Raw genomic sequence first — 26,857 nt, forward strand, 5'->3', positions numbered from 1 at the left:
ACACTGACAAAGAAGCATTCACAGTTCTAATCTACACATATACAGCCTAATCTCGGCGAGACATAAGTACCTAATGCACATCCCTAAAAACCATCAACTTTACTCTTAAATAATAACTCCTATGTCTAATACACAGGCAGCCTGACCACAGTCCGGATACACTTTGTGAACTGTTCTAGGCGAGGAAGGTAAACCTGACTTAGAGAACCAGAGGCTTTAGGCCTTCTGGTAATTCAAAGTACCAGCAAACTAAAGCGGTCCTGTCTTTCAAGCCTAGAGCAAACTTAGTTCACTGAGGCATCACTTGGAATCAACTCGCAACCCCAAACACATTCAGACTTCATGACGTAAAGCCCTAGTAAATCTCTTAGTAGGCGAGTCTCTCTCGAACCCACCAGGTGGACGTGCTCCATTCCAAGACTCCTCCCTCGGACCCTAGTCTGGAGCCATCAGCCGCGCGACTCCCGGGCGCCCTGAAGCACACCTTGGGGTGCCCCAACGCAGCGCCCCATGCTCCTCCCCCGACCACTTGGTCACCCACCGTGAGTCCCTAGAGGCTCCCGCCCGGACCCATTCGCCCACATCTCCAGCCCCTCACCCTCCCCGCCTCCAGTCCAAGTGGAGCGGGCCTTTCCCCTCCCCTCCCACCCCCACCCCTACTCTGAGACACTCACCCGCGATAGTAGGCTTTCACCCGGACCTGGTGGGAATGGTCCCCGCTGCCGCCGCCTGCGATCGGGTGAGACATGGTACTGCTGTCCCTCTGGGTCGGCATCTCCTTACTCCCCCGCCTCAACGCGGGAGGCCGAGGGTGCGGGGGGCGCGCCGGGCGCCGTGGGGGCACTCCGCTGCCCGAGCCTCTTCCAGAGGCGCGGCTGCCGCTTGCTTACCTGTCCACTCCGCCCGCGGCGCGGACCCAAGGGTCGCCTCGCCGGGGCAGCCGGAACCGCGCGGCTCCTCCCGCCGCCCGGGCCCAGCACGCCTCCCCACTCGGGTCCCTCCCACCTCGCTCGCTCCAAAGGCCCACATTCCGGGGGAGGGCGGGCGCAACCATCGATCCATCTCAAGGAGCCTCACCGCCCGGCTGCACCATTCTTACGGGGGCTAGGAAAAGGGGGAGAGAGGATGGGAGACGCAGCCTGTCACATCACACGGGCCGGAAGGGAGACCTTCTTGGAAGCTGTGACTGAGAGAATGCCAAAGTTCTCCCTACAAAGCCCCCTTCCTGCAGGGAAAACATTAGGGGACAAGGCGGCAGCATCTCACCCCGGTTTCCCAACTTGGTTGCGTCCGCGGTCAGCCGACTAGGGACTGGGATAGATTAGCCCTGCCGGGTTTCTGGGATTTGGAGTCCCGATGGGATTCTGGGACTGGAGGTTCTTTACGTCGGAAACCATCCTCCCCTGCTCTCTAACCGAGTCTGTCTCCGGCTTGCACGCCGCGGTAAGGGTTCGGCTTGAAATCCTGAATCCAGCTTGGGCATCTGAGGTCACTGGAAATGATTGGGCTTCGTCACGATCTACAGTTTGTCGCCTGATGAATTCTCCCTTCCAATTGCATAAATCATCTCAATTATACAGTGCCTTTTTGGGAAACAAGACTTTGGTAACCGGCTCAGCACAAGCTCTTTTATGGAAAGAATTTAATAACATAGGTAACAAATGTAATAATGAACGTAATAAAGGAGGAAACTCAACTGGAAGGTATGATGAAAGACCGACATTTCTTCCTTTGCAGCCCCCATACCTCGGCCCTTGTATAGTGCCATCGCATGGCACAGGTGCACAGTATTTACCCAGTCCATCCATCAGCATTGTTTTTTCTATTTTTTTCTATCACTGCTTAGCTAAAGATTAGGGTATAACAGATCTGACCTTGTAGCCTTGTCTCCGACCTTCCACTGATCTTGGCTCTGTCACATACTGCAAATACAGGGGGGAATCCAGCTCCTGCCTCAGTCCTGGCACCAACACATGCTAAAAGGGCTGGAATAATCAGGGAAATAACTTTCTCTATTATGATCAATAGGGTTGGAGGATTGACTCATCAGTTACATCTGACACTTAGTCTGGCATGATGTCCTTCAATTGCTACAAACTTGGATTATAAACACTTTTTTAAAAAGATTTTATTTACTTAATTGACAGAGAGAGAAGCAAAAGCAGGGGGAGCCACAGAGGGAGAAGGAGAAGCAGGCTCTCTGCTGACCAGGGAGCCAGAGGGGAGCTGAATCCTAGGACCCCAGGATCATGACCTAAGCTGAAGGCAGGCCCCTAACCAACTGAGCTCCTTGGTTGGTTGGTTGGATGGTTTGTTGGTTGGTTGACCAACCAACCCCGCTGCCCCTAGATTATAAACTCTAAATAAAAATTTCTGTTGAAAGACTTGGTATCAGAGGATTGAGAATTGGGGACCTGTATCAACATGTTAAATATGAATCAATTAGCTTTGAAGTATAAACTATTTCTGAAGTGAGAGTGTGAAATTTTAATTGGATTAATAGAAAATTTAGTATGCTTGTGACAAAAGGAAATTTATGTTATATGGGAAATGAGAATTTAGAAAGGTATGGCATGAAGAGCTTTTTATTTTGGATTCTTACAAGTTTGAAAAATCCTTCATCATTGGCCTGCTCATGCTCTGAAGGTAATTACTATTTTCAGAGGAGGCTTATTGCTTACTTTGTCATCAATAAGAATGTATAATAAATATGTGTTTCCATGTCTTGGTTATTGTAAATAATGCTTCATGGGGTGCAATATCTTTTCAGGTAGTGTTTGGTTTTTTTTGGCTAATTAACCAGAACTGAGATTGCTGCATCTTATCATACTGCTATTTTTTATTTTTTTAGGAACCACCATTCTGTTATCCATAGTGACTACATCAATTTACATTCCCATCCTAATTTCATTTTTTGATTATTCATTGCCAGTGTAGAAGACTAAATTTGCATATTTCCAGTGTTCTACAAGCTTGCTGAACTCATTAGTTCTGATAGTGTTTTGGTGAGTCCCTTAGAATTTCCTGTACACCAGATTATGCCATTTTAGAATACAAATTGATTTACCCCCTTTCCAATTTGGGTGCCTTCTATTTCTTTTTCTTGCTTGAATGCCTTAGCTAGAACTTCTAGTACTATGTTGAATAAAGAGGAGCATGTGAACATTTTTGTCTTATTCTCAATCTTACGTGGCTAGTTTTCAGTCTTACACATCAGATGTGATTACTCTAGATTTTTTTTTTTCCTTTTTTTTGCAGATGCCCTTTGTCAGGTTGAGGAACTTCTACCCCTAGTTTGTTGACTTTACTTCTTTCTTTGGTTTTAAAGTGAGCACTGTTGCCACCATGGGGTTTGCACTCAAGACATGGAGATCGAGTCCCACACTCCACCTACTGAGCCAGACAGACGTTAGACTATATTTATTTTGAAAAAGTGCTGGTGTTCATTTAGTGCCTTTTCTCTATCTATTGAGATAATCGCATTTTTTCTTTATTCTATTGATATGGTATGTCACATTAATTGATTTTTGGATGTAGGCAAACCTTGCATTCCTAGGACAAATCCCAACTGGTTGTGACTTACCATCCTTTTTGTGTGTTGCTCCATTCAGTTTGCTAGTATTTTTTTGAAGAATTCCAAATCTGCACTCATAAGCATTGTTTCCTGTCAGCTAAGTCCAACATCTGCATCCTCTCAAAGGCAGTTTCTGCGTGCATGGGGCTCAGTTGCATGTTTGTATGTCTCACTGTTTTTTTGTTGCAAACTATAGGTCTCCATTGTAGCAACTCTGGAGACTGATCCAGACTGGCTCCAACGTTTGTTGTCATTGTTGTTCACTTCTTTATTTGTTGAGTGACTTGGCCAGACAAGTTGAGGGGAGTATATTTCTCCCAGAGTGTGCAGGCTCTGATGTCTCCTTAGGGCTTTGGTGCATCTCCCCAAGCTGACACCCGGACTCCTTCACCCTCCCCTGGAGGATGACAGTGGTTTTAGTCAGGTTCTCTGACTCTTTTCCTCAAGTCCCTATCCAGCCTTTGGCTAGTTTGCCTCTATTGATACTATTCCTAGCTGTTAGTCTCCACTAATTGGAAAATGATTGCCCCAGAGCTTCTGACAATGCCCTGGGCCATAAATGGCCCCAAGGTCTGATTGAATGGTTATATTTTTATTTATAATTTTCATGAGTTACGTTTGTTTCTCTGGGGAGAGTATATATAGGGAGCTCCTTGTGTTTCCATTCTGTAAGTGCTCTGACATTAGTTTTTAAAATCAATATGATGAAATTATAACAGATATAAGGCACAAAGAGTTATGCTTACAGGATGATCAGGTCAAAGAAATTATGTTATGTTATGTTATGTTATGTTATGTTATGTTATAACAAAAGAAAACCCTGAAAACTATCTAGCCATTTCTTTAAAGAAAAAAGCCATTTCTTTAAAGAAAAAGAAAAAAAGAAAAAACTCTGTAAAAGGGTTTAAAAGGAACCTGGCATCACATTAATCATATCTTTAGGAAAATGCCACTTCCTTTCTAAGGATTGAGCTGCTTTTACAAGAATAATCAGAAGAAGTTGACCTTTATATTCAGTCTTATTGAGCCTCACCTGTGTGTCTTGCAGTCAGAATCAGATACGAAAACTTGTTTGCCATCTTGTTGATGGCAAATACTGCTACCGTATTTCTGATGCCTCTTCCTCAGTTGAGAATCAAATGGTAGAAAATGTAAACTCAATGGTAGGCACTGTGACCAAATCTCCCACAGCTATTTTCTTTCTGTCCGTGCTTGCTAATGGTGCTTACTAATACACTTAGCTTTGGGTAAGCCTGCTGCCCTTAACGTAGCATTCTTCAGTGAGCATGGGATACACTGAGCATGGGATAATGTCATTAAAAGGAGAAAAAAAGGATTTAAACTGTAAGTCCTGATCATTTGCCGGGGGTTGTGGGGGGCCAACTTTGTGACCTGCAGAGATAAACATTGAGCACTGGGCTGAATTAACCTGCCTTTGACTCACTGCAATAACTTTAATAGGGAAAATTAATTAATGTGCAAATCCACAGGCTTAAGAGATTTAAAATATTTTGGCCAACATTTTCCTATTTTGTGACCACAAAAGTACTTGTCCCAATGTGGAGCAAAAATATCCTGCCTGGAAAATGGCCAATGAGATAATGAATAGTAGACACGGGTCTTGTGTGATCCTGTTTTACTATCACACTGTTGTACCTCACCTTCAAGAACAGAAGCCACGACTAAAACTCGTGACTGGAGTCCTGACAGCTGAGGTTAGTGAGAGAGTTTAGTTTTATTTTGTTAATTAACCTTGCTGATTTTTTTTTAAAGATTTTATTTATTTGACAGACAGAGATCACAAGTAGGTAGAGAGTCAGGCAGAGAGAGAGGAGGAAGCAGGCTCCCTGCTGAGCAGAGAGCCCTATGGGGGACTCTATCCCAGGATCCTGGGATCATGACCCCAGCTGCAGGCAGAGGCTTTAACCCACTGAGCCACCCAGGCTCCCCTAACCTTGCTGATTTAAATGGAGAATACCCTCATGACTTTCTTACCCCTTCTTCTTTGCCCTCTCACTGCCACATTGACATGGCCTACTTTATCTCCTCATTATCTGGGTACTCCCTTCACTCCAGCCTCACAAACTTATTCCCATTATGTTCCCCAATCTCACTCCCACACTACATAGAGCAGTTTTAGCCTTAACTTATTTAAAATGTCCTCACTTTGGGGCACCTAGCTGGCTTAGTCAGTAGAGCATGCGATGCTTGATCTTGAGATTGTGAGTTCAAGTTGGGTGTATTACTTAAAAATAAAATCTTTAAAAAGTAAAATAAAATGTCTTCACTTTTTAAAAAAAATACTTATTTATTTGAGAGAGAGAGAGCACAGCTGGGGGGGGGGGGTTGCTGTAGAGGGACAGGGAGCTGCAGATTCCCTGCCGAGTAGGGAGCTGGATGCAGTACTTGATCCGGTGACTCTGGGATCATGACCTGAGCCAAAGGCAGATGCTTAACCAACTGAGCCACCCAGGCACCCAAAATGTCCTCGCTTTGAACTTAAAATAATTTTAAGATTCATATCATATGTTGCCTGACAATCACAAAAAAAGAAACTCATTTATTTATGCCAATGACAACATATTCCTGTCTTTGTATCTATAGTACCCTCTGCTTAGTCTGAAATGCCCTCCCAAACTCAGTCCCTACCGGTCCTGGCCAACTGCCACTGTCTTTTTCTAGGAACGATTTACACACTCGCCTCTGCTCCACTAGACCATTAGGTACCCATTCCCTTAATTCTTCTCTTTGTACTTGTGCTCTGCATCCTGTTTTATATGTCAAATATAGCACGTCTTGTACAGTACCATAGTTTATTTTCTTGCTGACACGTTTGTAAGGCTGGAACTGTAATCGGTTCATCACTGTGTCCCGGGTACCTAGCCCAGATCCTGCTAGGTTGACACTGTTGACGCTGTTGACACTGAGTAGTACCACTTTGCTTCATGTTTCTTATCTGTAGGATGAGGATAAGACTTTGTTTAATTTGATAAGGATGTCCCGAGGCTGGATTAATTATTTAATTCTTAAAATGTAAAGGAGCACTATGTTAATGTCAAAACACAAGAAACAAGAGGTTTGCTTTATGAGCCACCAATGGAGAGCTCCATTAAGTGGAGGAGTCAGTGATACAAAAATTATAAAATATTTACTTAATGAAAGTTGCTGAATACTCAAAGAGGTCTAGGAAATCGCAGCATAATTAAATCCTATAAGGTTAATTGGTGTCAGGCTCTACTGTCTTCTTTTCAAGAAAGGTATAATCCAGATAGAATGTCAGGACATATACCAATAAAGAGGGGGGAAATATGCAAAATAGCAAGCTGTGTGCCAATCTGTGGTAAGGAATAATTGCAACAGCTCATGAATACTACCTTGTCTTCTTTGGGAACCAGAAGAATCCCCTGGTGTCTGGCTAGATTGGAAGGCACAAAGCTGATGAGTTAAACAACATGTTGAAAGGGCCTCCATCAACACATAGAAACTTCATTTAGAAGTATCATTGTCTAATGATGTTTGCATACCCAAGGTTGCTGTCACTAACTGCAATCAACCATTAAATGTTAGCTCCCCTCCAATTTGAAAAAGCAAACCTGTTCTTGACGCTGGCACAGTCAACTGAATATGTAAATTTTATCTAATAAATTCTCGAGGCTGCAGGCACTCACTCACCCCAGCACTGGCCTTTTCAGCGACCCAATTCTTTCTCTTAGCCTCTGGAGTCAACCCCTCTCCCCTGCCACAGACGACGTACTCATTCTCCCTACAACCTCCACCTACTTCCTATTGGACTCAGATACTTTCATATTGAATTTCTGCTGACCTTGAATTAAACTATATTCTATTTTGGGCCACAGAGAAATCAGAGGAAAAAGCAGGGCTTCCTAGTCTGTAATGATTTCTGCCTGCTTAATCACACATACAATGTCAACGGGAACAGCACTCCAGAGATAAAGCTGCCGGGTAGTTCATCGGCACACTGGGCTTATTATCCTGCAACTTGAGCAGGAGATCTTTCACTGAATCAGTATGGCTTCTTCTTCCAGAAAATAACAAATTATGCACCAGTCTATAATTAAATCAGCGAAGGGCTCCAGACATGGGAGACTTTACAGCGAAGGTGCTATCTTCATGAGGTAGCTCGAGAGTAGGAATCTTACCTTGTAAATTCTTTTCGCATTTAGAAAATTCTAGGTATTCAACATATATGAAATTATTTAATTTGATATTTAAATGATTTTATGTTGGTTCATGTCCACTTAAGATTAATCTTAGTGAAAGTGGAAGGAAGCTGCAACAGCAAACCAGCAGAGCGAGTCTTTATTTGCTATTTGCCTTAAAGCTGTTAGAGCTGTGACCTGAAAAGTTAGTTCGGCTTGCTGAGCAATCCGTTTACTCAAGTCAAACACAGCTTTTAAGGAAATGACTCTGATTTTTACCTAATCTGGAACCTTTCAACCTGAATCATGGGTTCATAGAGTTTCCTAGCTAGAATTTACTTTATATCATCTAATTCCGTTTTCTGAAACTTTTTTTTAAATTCATTTTCTTTTTTTTAAGATTTCTATTTATTCATCAGAGGGAGAGAGCATGCACAAACGGGGAGCAGGAGGCAGAGGGAGAAGCAGGCTTCCTGCTGAGCAAGGAGCCTGATGCAGGACTCGATCCTAGGACTCTAGGATCATGACCTGAGCTGAAGGCAGACGCTTAACTAACTGGGCCACACAGGCATTCCTGAAACTTTAAATATGCATACAGAGTAAGTGGAGATTTTATTACAGTGCAGATTCTGATTTCAAAAGGTATAGAATGGGACCCAGATTCTGCATTTCAGACCAGCTTTTGTGGGATACTTATGCTCCTGGCCCAATGGTGAGTTTGAGGAGCAAAAAATCTGGGGCTTATTTTACAAATGAAGTCCAGAGAAGTGAAACGACAATGATTTTTATCATTGCTTCAAAGCTTTTCATTCATTAGCATAATTTTAAAATACCATGAATTTGAAACAGGGAAACTGATTTCTGGCAGATGAAGAAAAAAATTAACATCCCCAAATTCTTAGATTCGTATTTTTATTTGTTTGTTTTCCATGATCTAACCACATATGTAAATGCTGTCTGGATTTGTTGTAATTAGAGAATCACTTTAACCCACACATAGTTTGTTCTCATCACAATCAATTAATAGGCTCACTGTATTCCCGTAGATAAATGACAGTATGCCGAGTAGCATCACCTGACATACTCATTCTTTCTCGTTTAGCAACCTTTTATATTTAGTCTTTTTTTTTTCAAAGATTTTATTTATTTATTCATGAGAGACAGAAAGAGAGGCAGAGGCAGTAGGGGGAAGCAGGCCCCCCGCAGAGCCTGGGATCATGACCTGAGCCAAGGGCAGACGCTAACCCACTGAGCCACCCAGGTGTCCCCTTTTATTTAATCTTAATTTTAAAATTTTAAGTCAGGGGGATGCCTGGGTGGCTCCATCTGTCGAGTGTTTGCCTTTGGCTCAGGTCATGATCCTGTGGTCTTGGGATAGAGTCCTGCATAGGGCCCCCTGCTCAACGGGGGAGAGGGGGAGGGGAAGATGTCTGCTTTCCCTCTCTCTGACCCTCCCCCTTCTTGTGCTCTCCCTCTCTCTCCCTCTTTCTCTCAAACAAACCAATAAAATCTTAAAAAATAAAATAACATAAAGTTTTAAATTGGGATGCCTGGCTGGCTCAGTCAGTAGAGCATACAACCGCTGATCTCGGGGTTGTGAGTTTGAGCCCCACATTGGCTATAAACGTTACTTTAAAAAATAAATAAATAAAGTAAAAAAACAAAATGAAGTAAAATTTTAACTCAAACAATTCCAAAGCTTTTGGTTATGTCCTGCAAGACACTATTCAGTATGAGACTAGATTATTCCATCTTTTTTCTCCAACTCATAAGTAGAAAGCAAGCTTGAGATAGGAAGAGAAACAGGATGTCTTTCTCTACTTTATGACTCAGTAATTTGAAACTACCACTTAGAGTTCCATTGAGAGTTAGTTTAATTTACTCAGTTCTTGGGGGAATTCTGTCAATCTTTTTTATCCTTTTAATAGAATTTTAAAGTTTTAAGAGTAATATTAAGAAGTATTTAAATATATTTATGCACTAATTACTGAGTCTCCATCTCTCCATTCTTCCAGGAAAGCAAGTAGAGAGGCACTAGAAAATCCCTAATGAGAGAAGGTGCTTTTCTCTTAGACCCTGTCATCCTGAGCATCTAAGCTGCGTTATTATCTGTGAAAGGGAGAAAACAGAATGACACTTAGGCCAACTAGCTTCTTATTTTAAACATGATATATTTAAAAACACAAATATTATCAAGAAACAGGTACCGCATGTCCCCTGGATAAAAGGCTCTACATTTCATACAATAACATATAAAATCCAGTTTTTGCCCCTAAAGCTAGTTGGAGCAGTCTATTTAGGAGGGTCACACATAAACCCGTGATTAGCAACAATTCAAGATTATATAACAATTGAAAGCAATAGGGCAGTGCAGAAGAAATTGCTAATCTCATGGAAAAGCAAGTCTGATCCATAGAAATTCAGAAAAAGGAGTAATTATGTACAGCGAGGGTGGAGGAATTTTGTTTTCAATCTCTGATAGCAGTTATCTCAGAAGATAAGTGTGGTATAAAACAGAAGCAGTTGTCTTTCATCTGGAAGGGACTTTATCAAGGACTAACTGAAAAAATGCTTTATCAAGGACTAACTGAAAAAATGCTTTATCAAGGACTTACTGAAAAAATCCTTTGTTAGCTTGTAATAGAATGTAATTTCCCAGAGACTGGAGTCCCTTGGCAAATTTACATGAGATAGGTCACAAGTTGCTAAGCAGCCTTTCAAGGTCTGCTTTTTCTTATAGGAAAATGAAGTCCATGATCTCCAAGACCAATTCCAGTCTAGAATCTTAGGATTCTGGGACCTCTTGGACCCCTTTGGGTTTGAAAAAAATCACTGACCTGTGAACTTTCTTTATGTATAAAATTTCCCCAGCATCCAGCAAAGTCTATGGCACTTGGTATTTGTTGGTTGACACTTGGAATCTTCAACCAGCTTTTTCATTCATTGATTCATTGTTGAGGGTTTACTATATCATAGTCCCATGCGGGACATGGAAGTAGGAATACAAAAAAAAACTTGCCCCAAGTTCACAGTAGTAGATATATGTCAACATTTATTTAAAAACCTGTGGTAAGGGGGATTCCTAGGTGGTTCAGGCCATGATCTTGGGATCCTGGGATTGAGCCCCACATCAGGCTCCCTGCTCAGCTGAGAGTCTGTTTCTCCTTCTTCCGCCATCCCTCCTCCTCCCACTTGTGTTCTCTCTCTGTCTCTCAAATAAATAAAATTTTTTTAAAAATGTGGTAAGAGGGGGCGCCTGGGTGGCTCAGTGGGTTAAAGCCTCTGCCTTCAGCTCAGGTCGTGATCTCAGGGTCCTGGGATCGAGTCCCGCATCAGGCTCTCTGCTCAGCAGGGAGCCTGCTTCCTCAACTCTCTCTCTGCCTGCCTCTCCACCTACTTGTGATCTCTGCCTGTCAAATAAATAAATAAAATCTTAAAAAAAAAATGTGGTAAGAGCCAAGCATAATTAAATATGGGAAATAATTGTTGTTGTTTGGGTTTGTAGCAAATGATGCCAGAAGAGTTGGATACCCATGTACAAAAAAATGAAGTTGGACCCCTACCCAAACCATTTACAAAAATTAATTCAAAATGGATTAGAGATCGGGGCGCCTGGGTGGCTCAGTTGGTTAAGTAACTTCCTTCGGCTCAGGTCATGATCTTGGAGTCCCTGGATTGAGTCCCACATCGGGTTCCCTGCTTGGTGGGGAGACTGCTTCTCCCTCTGACCCCACCCCTCTCATGCTCTCTCTTTGTCTCTCAAATAAATAAAATCTAAAAAAAAAAAAAAAAAGGATTAAAGATTTAAATGTCTAAATGTAAGAGCTAAAATTATAAAACCCTTAGAAGAAAACATAGTAAATCTTTATGACCTAAGTTTAGGCAATGGTTTCTTAGATTGACACCAGAAACAGAAATAACAAAAGAAAATAATAAATTGAACTTCATTAAAATTAAAAACCCAGCAGAGAGAGTCAATTATCATATGGTTTCACTTATTTGTGGAGCATAACAAATAGCATGGAGGACATGGGGAGTTAGAGAGGAGAAGGGAGTTGGGGGAAATTGGAAGAGGAGGTGAACCATGAGAGACTATGGACTCTGAAAAACAATCTGAGGGTTTTGAAGGTGCGGGGGGTGAGAGGCTGGGGTACCAGGTGGTGGGTATTATAGAGGGCACGGATTGCATGGAGCACTGGGTGTGGTGCAAAAATAATGAATACTGTTATGCTGAAAATAAATAAAAAATAAATTAAAAAAAAATTAAAAACCCAGGGGTACCTGGGTGGCTCAGTGGGTTGAGCCTCTGCCTTTGGCTCAGGTCATGATCTTAGGCCTCTGGGATGGAGCCCCGCATTGGGCTCTCTGCTCAGTGGGGAGCCTGCTTCCTACTCTCTCTCTCTGCCTCCCTCTCTACCTACTTGTGATCTCTCTCTCTGGCAAATAAATAAAATCTTTTAAAAAAATTAAAAACACTGGGGCGCCTGGGTGGCTCAGTGGGTTAAGCCGCTGCCTTCGGCTCAGGTCATGATCTCAGGGTCTTGGGATCGAGCCCCGCATCGGACTCTCTGCTCAGCAGGGAGCCTGCTTCCTCCTCTCTCGCTGCCTGCCTCTCTGCCTGCTTGTGATCTCTCTCTATCAAATTAATAAATAAAATCTTAAAAAAAAATTAAAAACACTGATTTTCTTTCTTTTTTTAGAGCACACAAGGGATGAGGTTGGGGGGGGGGGGGAACAGGCTGAGAGAGAGGGGAGAGAGAATCTTAAGCAGGCTTCATGCCCAGAGCAAAGCCTGATGTGGAGCTCGATCTCACAACCCTGAGATCATGACCTAAACTGAAATCAAGAGTCGGACGCTTAACTGACTGAGCCACTCAGGTGCCCCCCAAAATACTGGTATTTCAAAGGACATCATCAAGAAAGTGAAAAATCATTCCACAGAACATGAGAATATATTTGCAAATCATATATCTGATAAGGTACAAGTATTCAGATATACAAGTAACTCTTAGAACTAAACCATAAGAAGACACATAACTCAATTTCTTTGTGGGCAAAGAATTTGAATATATATTTCCCTGAAAACAACATATGATGACCAATGAAAACATGAAAAAAAATTGTTAGTCCTCAGGGAAATGCAGCTCTAAATCACAATGAGATTCTACTTCACACCCTCTAATTTGACTATAATCAAACGGTGGATAATAACAAGTGTCGGCAAAGTTGAGTTGAAGCTGGAACCCTCATACATGGCTGGTGGGAATCTAAGGGCTGCAGCTGCTTTGGAAACAGTCTAATTGTTCCTTAAAATGTAAAACAGAGAGTATGACCCAGTAATCACACTCCCAGTTATATATAACCGAGAATTAAAGATGTATGTCTGCACAAAAACTAGTACATGGACGTGTTATTCATAAAAAGTATGTGAAGGTTAAAAAAAAAAAAAAGGGAAGTGTTATTCATGATACCTAAAAAGTGAATTTAACCAAATATCTATTGGTTGAAGAATGGATAAACAAAATGTGGTGTTTCCATAAAATAGGATTTTGTTTATCTGTAAAAAGGAATGAGGTCCTGAAAGATATTACAATGTGAGTGAATGTTGAAAACATTAAGCTAAGTAAAAGAAGCCAGACACAAAAAGTCACACACTGTGTGATTCCATTTATTTTATTTTATTTTAATTTTTAAAGATTTTATTTATTTATTTGACAGAGAGAGAGAGGTCACAAGTAGGCAGAGAGGCAGGCAGAGGGAGAGGGGGAAGCAGGCTCTCTGCGGGCAGAGAGCACAATTCATGGCTCGATCTGAGGACCCTGAGATCATGACCTGAGCCAAAGGCAGAGGCTTAATCCACTGAGCCACCCAGGCACCCCTTATCTGATTTTATTTTTTAAGGATTTATTTATTTAAGAGAGCAGGGAGTCGGGGGCGGGAGAGTGAGTGGGGAGAGGGGCAGAGGGAGCGAATCCTCAAGTAGACTCCAGGATGAGCAGGGAACTTGATGCAGGGCTTAATCACGAGACCCTGAGATCATGACCTGAGCCAAAATCAAGAGTCTGCCACAGGCACCTCTGTATGATTCCACTTACAGTAAATGTCCAGAATAGGCAAATCCAAAGAAACAAAAAGCATAATAGTGGTTTCCAGAGGTTGCAGAGAAGGTGTAATGAAGAATGATTGTTTAATGATCATGGAGTTTCTTTTAGAGTGATGAAAATGTTCTTAAATTAGATAGTGGTGATAGTTATACAACATAAATATACATTGAGTTGTACACTTTAATTATTTTATTTTTTCAAGTAAACTCTACCCCTAACATGGGGCTTGAACTCATGACCTCAAGATCCAAGAGTCCCATGGTCTACCAACAGAGCCTGCCAGGGGCCCCATGAGTTGTAACTTTAAAAAGATGGATTTTATATCATGTAAATTTTATCTCAAAAATATAAGTACTCAGAGAGGAGTATAAACAGAGTACTATGCAGCTAACTACATCTGAGAGAGGCTGTGTAGGCCAAAGGAAGAAGACGATTGGAATCTGAAGGATAATGCCAGATGACAACAGTGGTTGGAGAGAGTCAGCCATATTGAAAAGGCCAGGACATGCATCTTGGAGCTGGACTTTGGCTCCAAAGCTAGTACTGCTATACACTAGCAGAGTCAGCTTGAACGAGGTTACTTAATGCTGGTAAAATGAGTATCCTCATCAGCAAAAGGGAGGAACCTATTTCATGGATTCGCTATGCAAATTAGATGGGATATTATATGCAGGGCACTTGGTAAGTACTCAATAAGCATAGCCTTCTCTTTCTCACTTCAACCTCTTATTGGTATTTTAGACAGAATTAGTGTTGAATGTAAAGGCAGAGCAGGGTAAAGGCCTTGCTTGTGTCTGAATGGCAGGAAGTTCAATGAACCTTAAGTATAAAGGGAGTTGGAAGCAGAGCAAGGCATTTTAGAGTCAGAAAATAGAGACTCTGTAAGCCAAAGAAGGAGTTTTGAACTTGGTCCTATGATAGAGATCTTAATCTGTAGACATTTTAGAGAAGAATGTGAAGATGTTGGTTCTTTAGATAAGAGCAAAGGGAGGGGTGGTCCAAAATAGGTAAGAATGGTCACTCTGGGGGCGCCTGGGTGGCTCAATCGGTTAAGCGGCTGTCTTTGGCTCGGGTCATGATCCCAGTGCCGTGGGATCTGAGTCCTACATCAGGCTCCTTGCTCTGCGGGGAGCCTGCTTGTCCCTCTGCCTCTGCCTGCCACTCTGTATACTTGTGCTCTCTCAGTCTCTCTGACAAATAAATGAATAAAACCTTAAAAAAAAAAAAAACTGTCACTCTGGGAACTTAGGAGAGAATGTAGGCTTTTAACTTCATTAAGTGTAAACCAAATGCCTGGTTCTTAGAGACACTTGATGTGGCCTGTTTGCTGATGAATTGTTAATAATTATTTGATGTCAGATTTTTTTTTTCTTGTTTAGAAGTTACACATTTTTTTAAAAAAGATTTTTATTTATTTATGTGAGAGAGAGCATGAGAGGGTAGAAGGTCAGAGGGAGAAGCAGACTCCCCAAGAACTGGAACCCCGATGCGGGACTCGATTCTGGTACTCTGGGATTATGACCTGAGCAGAAGGCAGTTGCCTAACCAACTGAGCCACCCAGGCGCCCAGATTTTCTTTTTTTTTAAAAAATATCTACTTCAGAGAGACAGTGCAAGCATGGAGTAGGGGAGGCAGAGTTAGAGGGAGAGGAGAAACTGACTCCCTGCTGAGCAGGTCTGATGATGTGAACCCGATTTCCCCGATGACAGGGAGATTATGACCTGACCTGAAAACCAAAAGTCCAGAGGCTTAACCAAGTAAAGTCACCCAGGTACCCCTAGATAACAGATTTTCTATATTTTAATTGTTCATTTCAGTTAAGTATTTTGATGAAACCAAACGTTAGATGATTCCAGCAAAAAAGGTGTTTATTGTGGGAAGCTACAGTCCCCAGCCTGAGCACTCCATGGCAAAATTGGAAGACTTGGCTCTAATTTTTGACTCAAGCAGGTTATGTAACTTGCTGTGAGTTTATTTCCCTTTCAGAGACTAGAGGATGACAACTTTAGCCCTACTGACTTCAAAAATATTATGAAAATAAATAAACATTGCAAAGCTCTTTGAAGTTCATTGATGGAAAGTACCCTTCAAATCTGAAATTGACTATATAAATAGACAGTGAATTATTTTTCTTTTCCTGAATCAATTTTTAGTGTTCCCTACTCTAATCTTGCCCTTGAACATTTCTACAATTACAATGACAACAAAAAAAACCCTCTGAAAAAGTTCCTGCTGCATATTTTGTTAAGAGTAAATTGTAAACACGTGTGCGTGGTACACTACAGTTACTAAACACTTTTACAAATACAATCACATGTACATTAATGATGTCTTGCAACAAGCCCATCTGGTAGAGATTACTGTTACGATTACTTTTATCTGTGCAGAGAGGTTACATGAATTGCCCAAGAGTACCCAGACCACTGTTTAGACTTAAGCAGCTAGGATCTGCCTATCTTCCTGCCTATCTTCCTGCATTGAACTAGACAAAGGCTCTTACAGACGGACAGACAGACACACAAATATTTAATTTGCTACAAAATGTTCCATACCTCTTGTGAAGAATAGACTGCTTCTGGGCTCTTACATACTATATTGAGGTAGAGGTCATTTATTTGTAGATTAAATAGTATAGTATTGGCTAAGAGAAATTTGTCCGCTTTTAAAAGTTTTAACTTATTTTCATAAAACTATCTTAAATAAATAACCCAAGCATACTCAAAGTAATATGTCAATATTACACAAATTATTTGAATAAACTATATGTATTAAATCATCATAACAAATTATTCTGAAATCAATATATATCGTACTATGCTTTGCATAAATACATAAGTGTATTTAAAATACCACATAGTAATCAAGGTTTATAGTTAATCTGAAGACTTTGATCAGGGAATGAATTTCGTAACACCTAAATTGGAAATGCATTAATCAGAATTTTTATTTTGTGTGTTTTGTGAAGCTTTGCCATCTTGGTGGCCTTAATGACAGAGGAGCCCTTCCAGGGCTAGCTAATTCCTACAGATAGAAGATGACATCTCTGTGACGGTGCCTTTCATATGCAAATTAACCCCCCCCCCCAGTCTGTATCCCCAACCACCTTCTTTATTACACTCATATTCAAGCCACTATTTCCCCCGCTCTAAACTACTCCAGGCTCAGGCATTGGACAAATAGAGATCACCATTATCGACAAGAGCTTACCAAAATTATTCTAACCATCCAATCCCAAATTTGCTCAAACTTTCTTGTACTGCCTTGTCCATTCCTTCCTGCAGAAACCACAATACATGCTCTGGGCCTTGCTTTCTCTTTCACTCTCTCTGCCTCCTAACTGGCTGGTACTTCCCCATGTGGCCCTGCATAGTGTGACATGCCCCCTCCCAGTGGAAGCTGTAATAATAAATTCCTTTCAAAGGCAGTTGTCCCTAGATCTGTCATCTTATCATACCCAATTAGGTACAAAATCAGGGACAACTATGGTATTGCTCCTGAACTAAGACTAAATAAAGAAATGAAAAAAAAAAAAAAAAAAAGAGGCAATGCTCTATCCATCATGTATAAGAAATGAAAGATCAAATATACTTTTTTTGGTGCATTACTTGTATGTTTATTTACTCTTCCAACATGTATTTATTGAGAGCTTACTATGTGCCTGGCACCGTGTTAGGCACTGCATATCCAGTAAGGAATAAAACAGGTTTAGGCCTTGTTCTTGTGAGAGTCACAGTTTAGAGAGGAAAAATAGGCAAGGAAACAGGTGAACAAACACGATTACAAGCTGTGGTACAAGCTGCAAGAGACAAAGATTGTGTAGTTACAGAGAATATTGGTGGGGAGAATTCTATTAATTCATCAGGAAAAATCTATCCAGATAAATAGCATTTATGCAATGAATTAAAGGGAAACCAGGAACTAGATTTGAAAAGTGTGGGAAATAATATTCTAGGGTTGTGTGGAAGGCCTTGAGGTAAGCTCAGTGCGGCGTGTTTGAGGAACTGCGAGGAAATGAGGCACACGGACATGGAAACATACTGTTATTTGAAAAAAGGGGCAGGGGGCACGTATAATCTAACACCGTTCTTTTTTCTTTATTATTTTTTAATTTTTATTAACATATAATGTGTTATTTGCCTCAGGGGTACAGATCTGTGAATCATCAGTCTTATGCAGTTCACAGCACTCACCATAGCACATACTCTCCCCAATGTCCATAACCCAGCCACCCTATCCCTCCCCACCCCCAGCAACCCTCAGTTTGTTTCTTGAGATTAAGAGTCTCCTATGGTTTGCCTCCCTCCGGATCCCACCTTGTTTCATTTTTTTCCCCTCCCTTCTCCCCACAACCCCGCCCTGCTTCTCAAATTCCTATCAGTGAGATCATATGATAATTGTCTTTCTCTGATTGACTTTTCACTTAACATAATACCCTCTAGTTCCATCCATGTCCCAACACCATTTCTGATAAAAAAAAAAATACACACACACGTATGTTAAGTGCATAGAAAATCAATAAGAATATATGATAGGCTGTTAATAATGATTATTTGGGGGCTTAGAAAACAGATTTATAGTGGACTTTTACTTTCGACTTCATATGTATTTCTGCATTATTTAAATTTTTACACAATTTTGTATTCCAGATTTACTGAAGATAAATATCAAAATTAAATTTTGCATCCTTGGATGCTTCTGTCACATAACTTTTCCCCAACTTTTCATCCCTGCTCATAAGATTTGCTTGTTCCCTATTATGTATTTTGTTCTGCCTCCTGTTAGCATTTTATGTAATTATGAAAGCCTTAGCTATCATAAATAGGACATTACAATTAAGAGTTAATATGAGGCGGCTCAGTCGGTTAGTGTCTGCCTTCGGCTCAGGTCATGGTCCCAGGGACCTGGGATCGAGTCCTGCATCTGGCTCCCTGCTTCTCCCCCTTCTCACTCTGCCTGCTGTTCCCCCTGCCTGTTCTCTCTCTCTCTCTCTCTCCCCCTCTGTCAAATAAATAAATAAAATCTTTTTTAAAGAAAGGTTTAATATGATGAATGCCTGTGTGGCTCAGTCAGTTAAGTACCTGCCTTTGACTTGGGTCATGATCCTTGGGGCCTGGGATCAAATCCTGCATGGGAATCCTTGCTCAGTGGAGAGTCTGCTTCTCCCTCTGCCTGCTGCTTCCCCAGCTTGTCCTCTCTCTCTGACAAATAAATAAATACATAAAATATTTTTTAAAATTTAGGGGCACCTGAGTGGCTCAGTGGGTTAAAGCCTCTGCCTTCGGCTCAGGTCATGGTCCCAGAGTCCTGGGATCTAGCCCCGCATCGGGCTCTCTGCTCAGCAGGGAGCCTGCTTCTTGCCCGCCCCCCGCCAGCCCCGGCCTGCCTTCTGCCTGCTTCTCTGCCTACTTGTGATCTCTGTCTGTCAAATAAATAAATAAAATCATTAAAAAGAAAATTTAATAAAAAATTTTTTTTTAATTTTAAAAAGGATTTAATATGAAACCAGTATGATACTGTTTAATACATTAGGAACATACAGGCAAAAATCTATTCTTAATACCGACAATAAATAATTTAAATACAGCTTATGCAAGTTAAAAAAATGTATAATGCAAACAAACTTTCAAAAGTAAGGACTGCCTCATAATTTTTAAAAATGCATAACCTTCAGAAATAGGACAAGAAGACTACTTTCCTTTATTTTAAAAATAATAATAGTATGTAGCAAAATAACAAAAAACATGAGCAATCATAACAGCTATGCTTAGTGAGAATTTATTACGCTGCACCATTTATATACATTATTTCCTTTTTATTTAACTTTTCTGTTTTAAAAGATTTTATTTTCAGGGTGCCTTGGTGGCTCATCGTTGAGCATCTGCCTTTGGTTCAGGTCATGATCCCAGGATCCTGGCATTGAGCCCCATATTGGGCTCCCTTCTCAGTGGGGAGTCTGCTTATTCCTTTCCCACTCCCCCTGCTTGTGTTCTCTCTCTCGCTGTGTCTCTCTCTGTCAAATAAACAAATAAAATCTTTTAAAAAAAGATTTTATTTTCAAGTACTCTCTACACACAGTGTGGGGCTGACCTCATAACCATGAGATCAAGAGTTACCTGCTCCACTGACTGAGCCCCAGCTGGAAGCTTCCCCCATTTTTATTTAACTTCTACAATACCATTGTAGTAAATATCCCTGTTTTTCAGATTAGGAAATCCATAATTAGAGATGGTAAGTAATTTCATTCATTCAATGGATATTTATTGAGCACGTGATGTTTTAAGAACTAGGAATACAGCAGGGAACGAAACAATAAAACGTGGAGCTTACAACCTGCAAGTTGAGGGGTGTCATAAACAAACAAATATGTATACAACATAATGTCTGATGCATTCAAGTGTTAAGAAAAGTAGGATAAAGGAAAGACAGTGGTGGGAATGCATTCTCAGCTGCAGAAGCAGGAAATACAAAGGAGGAAAAGCAAAGTAAGGAGGCTAGTGTAGTTGGAGCAAAAGAGCAAAGGAAAACTCTGGGCTCTGTTCCTCCCTTCTTTCTTTTTTATTTATTTATTTTAGAGAGAGAGTGCAGGGGAGAGGGCCAAAGGAAGAGGAAGAGAGACAGTCTTAAGCTGACTCTGTGCGAAGTGCGAAGACTGATGCAGGGCTTGAGCTCACAATCCGGAGAGCAGGACCCTGAGCCTAAAAAACAAAAGTGGGAAGCTTAACCAGCTTAACCAGCTGCACCACCCAGGTGACCCTCTGGGCTCTTTTTCTAAGTGTAATGGGAAGCCATTGGAGGAATTGAACAGGGCAGTGACATGATCTGATTTAAAGTTTTAAAAGCCGACTTACTGTGTGGAAAATAGACTGTAGAGGAACAAGACTAGAAGTTGGGTGACATGTCAGGAGCCTATGGCCGGGGCCCCGGGAAGAGATGATGGTGGCTGGGCCTAGGCAGATAACAGTGGAGATGGTGAGAAGAGTCAAATTCAGTTTGTATCTGGATTATTTCATGCATGTTCGTGGTGGTGCGGCCAGGGATGAGGTTATGTGTTGAAGGTGGAACAGCTGGTGAGTGACGGACCCATTATTCCAATCTAAATTTGTCTGATTCCACAGCAGTGCTTCTAGCGACAATTCTATGCACCACAGTGCCAAATGACAAAAGCATAAAGGCAGAATGGAAAGTACATAGTCTTTATACATATTTATTGAGCACCTATATGCTTGAAGTAAGGCTTAGGGGCACAACACAAGACAACTCTGGATGGGGAGGATGGGAGATCAAGGTTCAAACTCTGCTTTTGCCTTGGATTTTTCATCAGCTTGGGTCACATGTCTAATGTCCTTTCTAGCTTTAATGCTCTGTGTTTCCACTATTCAATACCTGGGAAGATACAGCCAATTGTGTGTGGTGCTGCCCACAGGTGTACCGGGGAAGATAACATGGATTAGCATATGATTAGCATACTGATGACTGGGAGAGCAGAGGAGAGGACATAGGACTAGAGACTGTCTTTTCTTTTCTTTCTTTCTTTCTTTCTTTTTTTTTTTTTTAAGAGACTGTATTTTCAGTTTCAACATTATTTGGCTTAGCACAAGTATTTGGTTTTAGGAGATTAATTTCAAAAAAAAGAGAAAGCAGGTCTATACACTGTTGTCATTTTAATTTTCAGGATGTACTAGAATTTTGAGCCTCATTCATCCAAACAGTCAAGCCTTTATTTCCTTAACAAGCATTTAAAACCATTGAGTATTCTGCATACTTGATAACATTTATTGAGCAAATTTAGGCGGAGGGAGATCATGAGAAAAAGTTAAAAAATAAACAAGAGGACTTTTTTAGACTTTACATTTGGTCTTTTAAGACTTCACAGATAGGGGTGCCTGGGTGGCTCAGTGGTTTAGGCCTCTTCCTTCGGCTCAGGTCATGATCTCGGGGTCCTGGGATCGAGCCCCACATTGGGCTCTCTGCTCAGCGGGGAGCCTGCCTGCCTCTCTGCCTACTTGTGATCTCTCTCTGTCTATCAAATAAATAAAAATCTTTAAAAAAAAAAAACTATTAAAAAAAAGACTTCACAGATATCTTTTTTTTTTTTAAGATTTTATTTATTTATTTATTTATTTGAGAGAGAGGGGGAGAGAGAGAATGAGCGTGCATGCACGCACAAGTGGGTTGAGGGACAGAGGGAGAGGCAGACTCACCACTGAGCCTGACGTGGTGCTTGATCCTGGGACTCTGGGATCATGACCTGAGCTGAAGGTAGAGGCTTAACCGACTGAGCCACCCAGGAACACCAAGACTTCACAATAATTGTATCAGGGGCTGTTGCCCCCTTCTTTTTTGTATTATAAAACTCAAATCAGTGTGTGTGCTGTATTAACTACCCTGAAAGTGTCTAGCATGGGAGGTAGGGGGCCATCAGTGATTTAGAATAGAGGTCCCAAACTCTGTCTGTAAAGGGCCACACAGTGAGCAGATCCTTACACTGTTGTCAGCCCTACCTCTCATAGCAAAGAAGCCAGCACAGACGGCAAAACATAAATGAATGGGCATGACTGTATTCCAGTAAGACCCTACTTAATGGAAAATGAAATTTAAATTTCACACGATTTTCACTTGTCACTAAATACTTTTCTTCTTTTGATCCCCCCTACCCCCACAATCATTAGAAATGGAAAAATAATTCTCCTCTTGAGAGCTATACCAAAACAAGGGGCAGGCTGGATTTGGACCATGGGCTTGAGTTGGTGAATTTGGGCTGCTATGACAAATTCCACACCACAAATACCACAAATAGCCACCACTGGGTGGCTCAAATGACAAACGACCCTTTCTCATAGTTCTAGAGGATGCGAAGTTGATTGAGATGCTGGCCGATGTGGTGGTGTCTGGCGAGAGCCTTATTCCTGGTTTGCAGATAACCATTTTGTTGGCTGTATCCTCACATGCGAGTGAGAGAGAGCATCTCCCTCTCTTGTCTCCTCTTCTAGGGGCACAAATTCCATTTATGAAGGCTCTATCCTGATGACCTAATCACCTCCCTAATTTAGAGGAGGCTCTGAATACCATCACATTGGGGGATTAAGGCTTCAATATATGAAGTTTGGGGCAGGGGAGACACATTTACTCCATTGCAGTTTATGAGGGGAGCCCTGGCATCCTGAAGAGTTCTGTGATCACTCTTCTCTGCAGGCCAGACCTTACAGTGGGAAATGCAGCCACTGACTTGGGGAACTAAATGCAACAGGAATAATTGGATCCTAAGTGGGCAGGGGCCAAGTGGCAGCACATAACTGCCAAAGGCTCAGTGGGCATGGTCACCATGATGGAGAGCAGAATCAAAGCCGCAGTCAGAACAGTCTGACTTGCACAGACCTATGTCATTAGCTAGCTCATCATGGTATTCCTAGAAGGGAAATAGGAAACTTACTAAATTCTTACTTGAACTGGTTGAGTAGAGAAGTTCTTGGTTAAGGAAATAAAAGTTTAACCTGTATCTTAAGAAAAGAGTCATAGTGCCTCAATCAGTTCTCAGACTCCAGCCAGTTCACAGATCCCAGAAACCCCTAAATGAAGGGGAGGTCACATGCCCCAGAGAAAGGACTCTGGGATACTACCAAAAATTTATAGTTCATTTCTCTAACCTTTCCCAAAGGGACCTACAGCCTTCTACTAGGGTAACTGTGCACTGGGGTAAAGGAAATAATCAGGCCTTTGTGGGACTGCAGGACAATGGCTCTGAACTAACATTGATTCCAGGAGACCCAAATGTCACTGTGGCCCATTATCCAGAGGAGGGGCCTACAGAGATCAGGTTATTGGTGGAATTTGGTCTCAGGGCTATCTAACCATGGGCCCACTTGGTTTCCAACTCTATCCTGTGGTTCTTTCTTCAGTTCTGGAATACACTCTTGGAATAGATATACTTAGCAGTCTGCAGAATCCCCACATTGGTTCCCTGACCTGTGGAGTGAGGGCTATTATGGTGGAAAAGGGCAAGTGGGAGACCCTGAAACTGCTTCTACCAAGTAAAATAGTAAGCTAAAAACCAATAGCCCTTTCCTGGAGGATAGCAGAGATGACTGCTACCACATACTTATTTGACTCCCTTAGTTGGTCTGTCCAGAAGACAGAAGGGTCCTGGAGAATGACAGTGAACTATGATGAGCTTAGCCACATGGTGACACCAGTCGCAGCTGTTGTACCAGATGTGGTTTCCTTGCTTGAGCAAATTAACACATACCCTGCTGCATAGCTATCAATCTGGCAAATGCTTTCCTTTCTTGATCTCTATTAGTAAAGACCACCAAAAGCAGCTTGCTTTTGGCTGGCAAAGCCATCAGTACACCTTCACTCTCCTACCTTGAGCATACATCAACTCTACAGCCCTACGTCATAATTTAGCTCCCAGAGACCTTGATCACTTTTCCTTTCCACAAAGTGTCACACTGGTTGGTACATGGATGACATTATGCTGATAGAATTTAGTAAGTAAGGAGTAGCAACTACTCTAGACTTGTTTGGAAGGCAATTCCATGTAACAAGGTGGGAAATAAATCCAAAAAGACTTTGTCACCTCAGTGACATTTCTAGGGGTCCACTGCTCTGGGGCATGTCAAGTTATCCCTTCTAAAGGGAAGAATGAATTGTTGCTTTTGGCCTCCAAACAAAAACAAGGCATGATGCTTAGTGGGCGTCTTGGCTTTTGGAGGCAACATATTCCTCATTTGGGTGTTTTACTCCATCCCATTTACTAAGTGACCTAAAAGGCTGCTAGTTTTGTAGGGGGTCCAGAACAAGAGATGGCTCGTTGACAGGTCCAAGCTGCTGTGCAAGCTGCCTTGCCACTTGGGCATTATAAAGGTGCTTGAAGTGTATGTTGTAGTTGGGGATGCTGTTTGGAGCTTTTGATAGGCCCCTATAGGTAAATCATTGCGCAGGTCCTTAGAATTTGGGGGAAAAAAGCCCTTTCATCCTATTCATATAACTATTTTTCTTTTGAAAACCAGTTCTTGGCCTGCTACTGGGCGTTAGTAGGGACTCAATGGGTCACGCAGTTACCATGAGACTTAGCCACCTATCAGAAATTGAGTGTTACTTGAGTTACCAAGCCATAAAGTTGGGGGTGCATAGCAGCATTTCATCACCAAATGGAAAGGGCCCAGCAGGCTGTGAAGGCACAAGTGGGTTACATGAAGAAGTGGCCCAAATGTCTATAGTCCCCATGTCTGCTACCCTATAAGGATTGAGCAAGGAGGCAGCTGTCTGCAAAACTAAAAAGAGGGTTCTCACTAGATACTGGATCTGCTGGCACCTTGATCTTGGACTTCCCAGCCTCCAGAACTGTGAGAAATAACTGTTTTGTGTTTAAGCCACCAGTCGATGGTATTTGGTATAAGTGGCCCCAAAGATGAAGGCAGAAATAGTAATTTGCCAACTCCTGATCTAGAGTCTAAACTGGCTCTGTCCAATAGAGTTTTCTGTAATGATGGAAAAATGTTCCATATCTGCACAGCACAATATAGTTGCCACTAGCCACATGTGGCTATTGAGCACTTGATGTGTGACTCATGCAACTAAGGAACTAAAATTTTAATCTAGCCCTTTCTACCACTCCTTTAGCCCTTACCCTTTCTCTTAGGATTCATACAGTTTCTCAGTTAGTTGCCCTGTATCCGTTTTCCTTTTCTTCCAATCCATTCTTCACAAAGCTAGAGGGTTCTTTCTTTCTTTCTTTCTTTCTTTTTTTTTTTTTTTTAGAGAGAGTTTTTCCTAAAATCAAAGAGAATCCTAGCACTTCTCCAAGGTAATGGTTCCTGGAAACTTTAGAAAGAAGTTCAACCTTCTAGCATGCCATATACATCCTTTCCTTAAGAAATCATAAAGAAGTAAAACACTGGGGGCCCCTGGGTGGCTCAGTCATTAAGTGTCTGCCTTCAGCTTAGTCATGATCCCGGGGTCCTGGGATTGAACCCCACATCAGGCTCCCTGCTCATCGGGAAGCCTGCTTCTCCCTCTCCCACTCCCCCGCTTGTGTTCCTTCTCTCTCTATCAAATAAATAAATAACCCCCCCACCCCCCAAAAAGAAGTAAAGCACTGTCCTCTCTCTGGTCAGATAAGTGATGATAAATTTCTTTCTTTCTTTCTTTCTTTTTTTTTAAAGATTTTATTTACTTATTTGACAGACAGAGATTACAAGTAGGCAGAGAGGCAGACAGAGAGAAAGAGAAGGAAGCAGGCTCCCCACCGAGCAGAGAGCCCGATCTGGGGCTTGATCCCAGGACCCTGGGATCATGACCCCAGCTGAAGGCAGAGGCTTAACCCACTGAACCACCCAGGTGCCCCGTGAGTGATGATAAATTTCTTAAGAGTAGTCCCTTATCATACTTTTCTTGTTCTAACATATCCCACAGTGGCTTGCTGAATGCTGCTGTGAAGAAAACAACAACAACAACAACAACAGCAAAAACTTGGCTTTGGAGATGGAAAGCTTAAATTAGAATCCTGTGTCTAGGTTTAGACACCGTGGGTATCTAATCACCTCACTATACTTCTGTGCTAAATGGGCGTGATGGTAAAATACCACAGGGTTGTTGTGCAGAGTAAAAGAGTTTGTGAAAATCCTCTGCACTTAGTAAAAGGTTGTAGAAATGGTTGATGTTATAATAACTATCGAGTTTGGAAATGTTTCTAAAAAGCAATACTGATCTAAAATACATCTGGAATTTTAAAGCCAATCTTCACCAGGTGACAATATAGACATGGGCCTTAGATATTCAAGGAAAAGAGGAAAGAAAGGAACAATTTTGCCCCATTTATTCCAAACACTCCTTGGAGTTATGCATTTTTGATCTTTAGGTATAAGACTGTGCTTTCTTTACTTTTGTTTCTCTAAAAGAAATTTCAGCAATACCAATGGACAGTTGATTCTTGAGAGTCAAATGACAATGACACCATATGAACAGGTCAGAAAAGAAAGAAAAAGTGATGATATCTTATTTTTAAGTATCTACAGGG

At 41.6% G+C, this 26,857-nt stretch overlaps 1 protein-coding gene and 1 pseudogene across 1 annotated transcript in view; one reads left to right on the forward strand and one right to left on the reverse strand.

Moving 5' to 3' along the window:
* PRKCI (protein kinase C iota) overlaps positions 1 to 997 on the reverse strand; it is a 67,556-nt gene extending 66,559 nt beyond the window's left edge. Inside the window, exon 1 of the mRNA XM_032341422.1 lies at positions 675 to 997. Within this exon, the coding sequence (XP_032197313.1) occupies positions 675 to 775 (101 nt within the window). The 5' untranslated portion in view covers positions 776 to 997. The remainder of the gene's footprint in view (positions 1 to 674) is intronic.
* Positions 998 to 1,356: 359 nt separating this feature from the next.
* Positions 1,357 to 24,905, forward strand: LOC116590722 (annotated as a pseudogene).
* The last annotated feature ends 1,952 nt before the right edge of the window (positions 24,906 to 26,857 follow it).

Source organism: Mustela erminea, chromosome 1, assembly GCF_009829155.1.
Source record: "Mustela erminea isolate mMusErm1 chromosome 1, mMusErm1.Pri, whole genome shotgun sequence".
Lineage (NCBI taxonomy): Eukaryota > Metazoa > Chordata > Mammalia > Carnivora > Mustelidae > Mustela > Mustela erminea.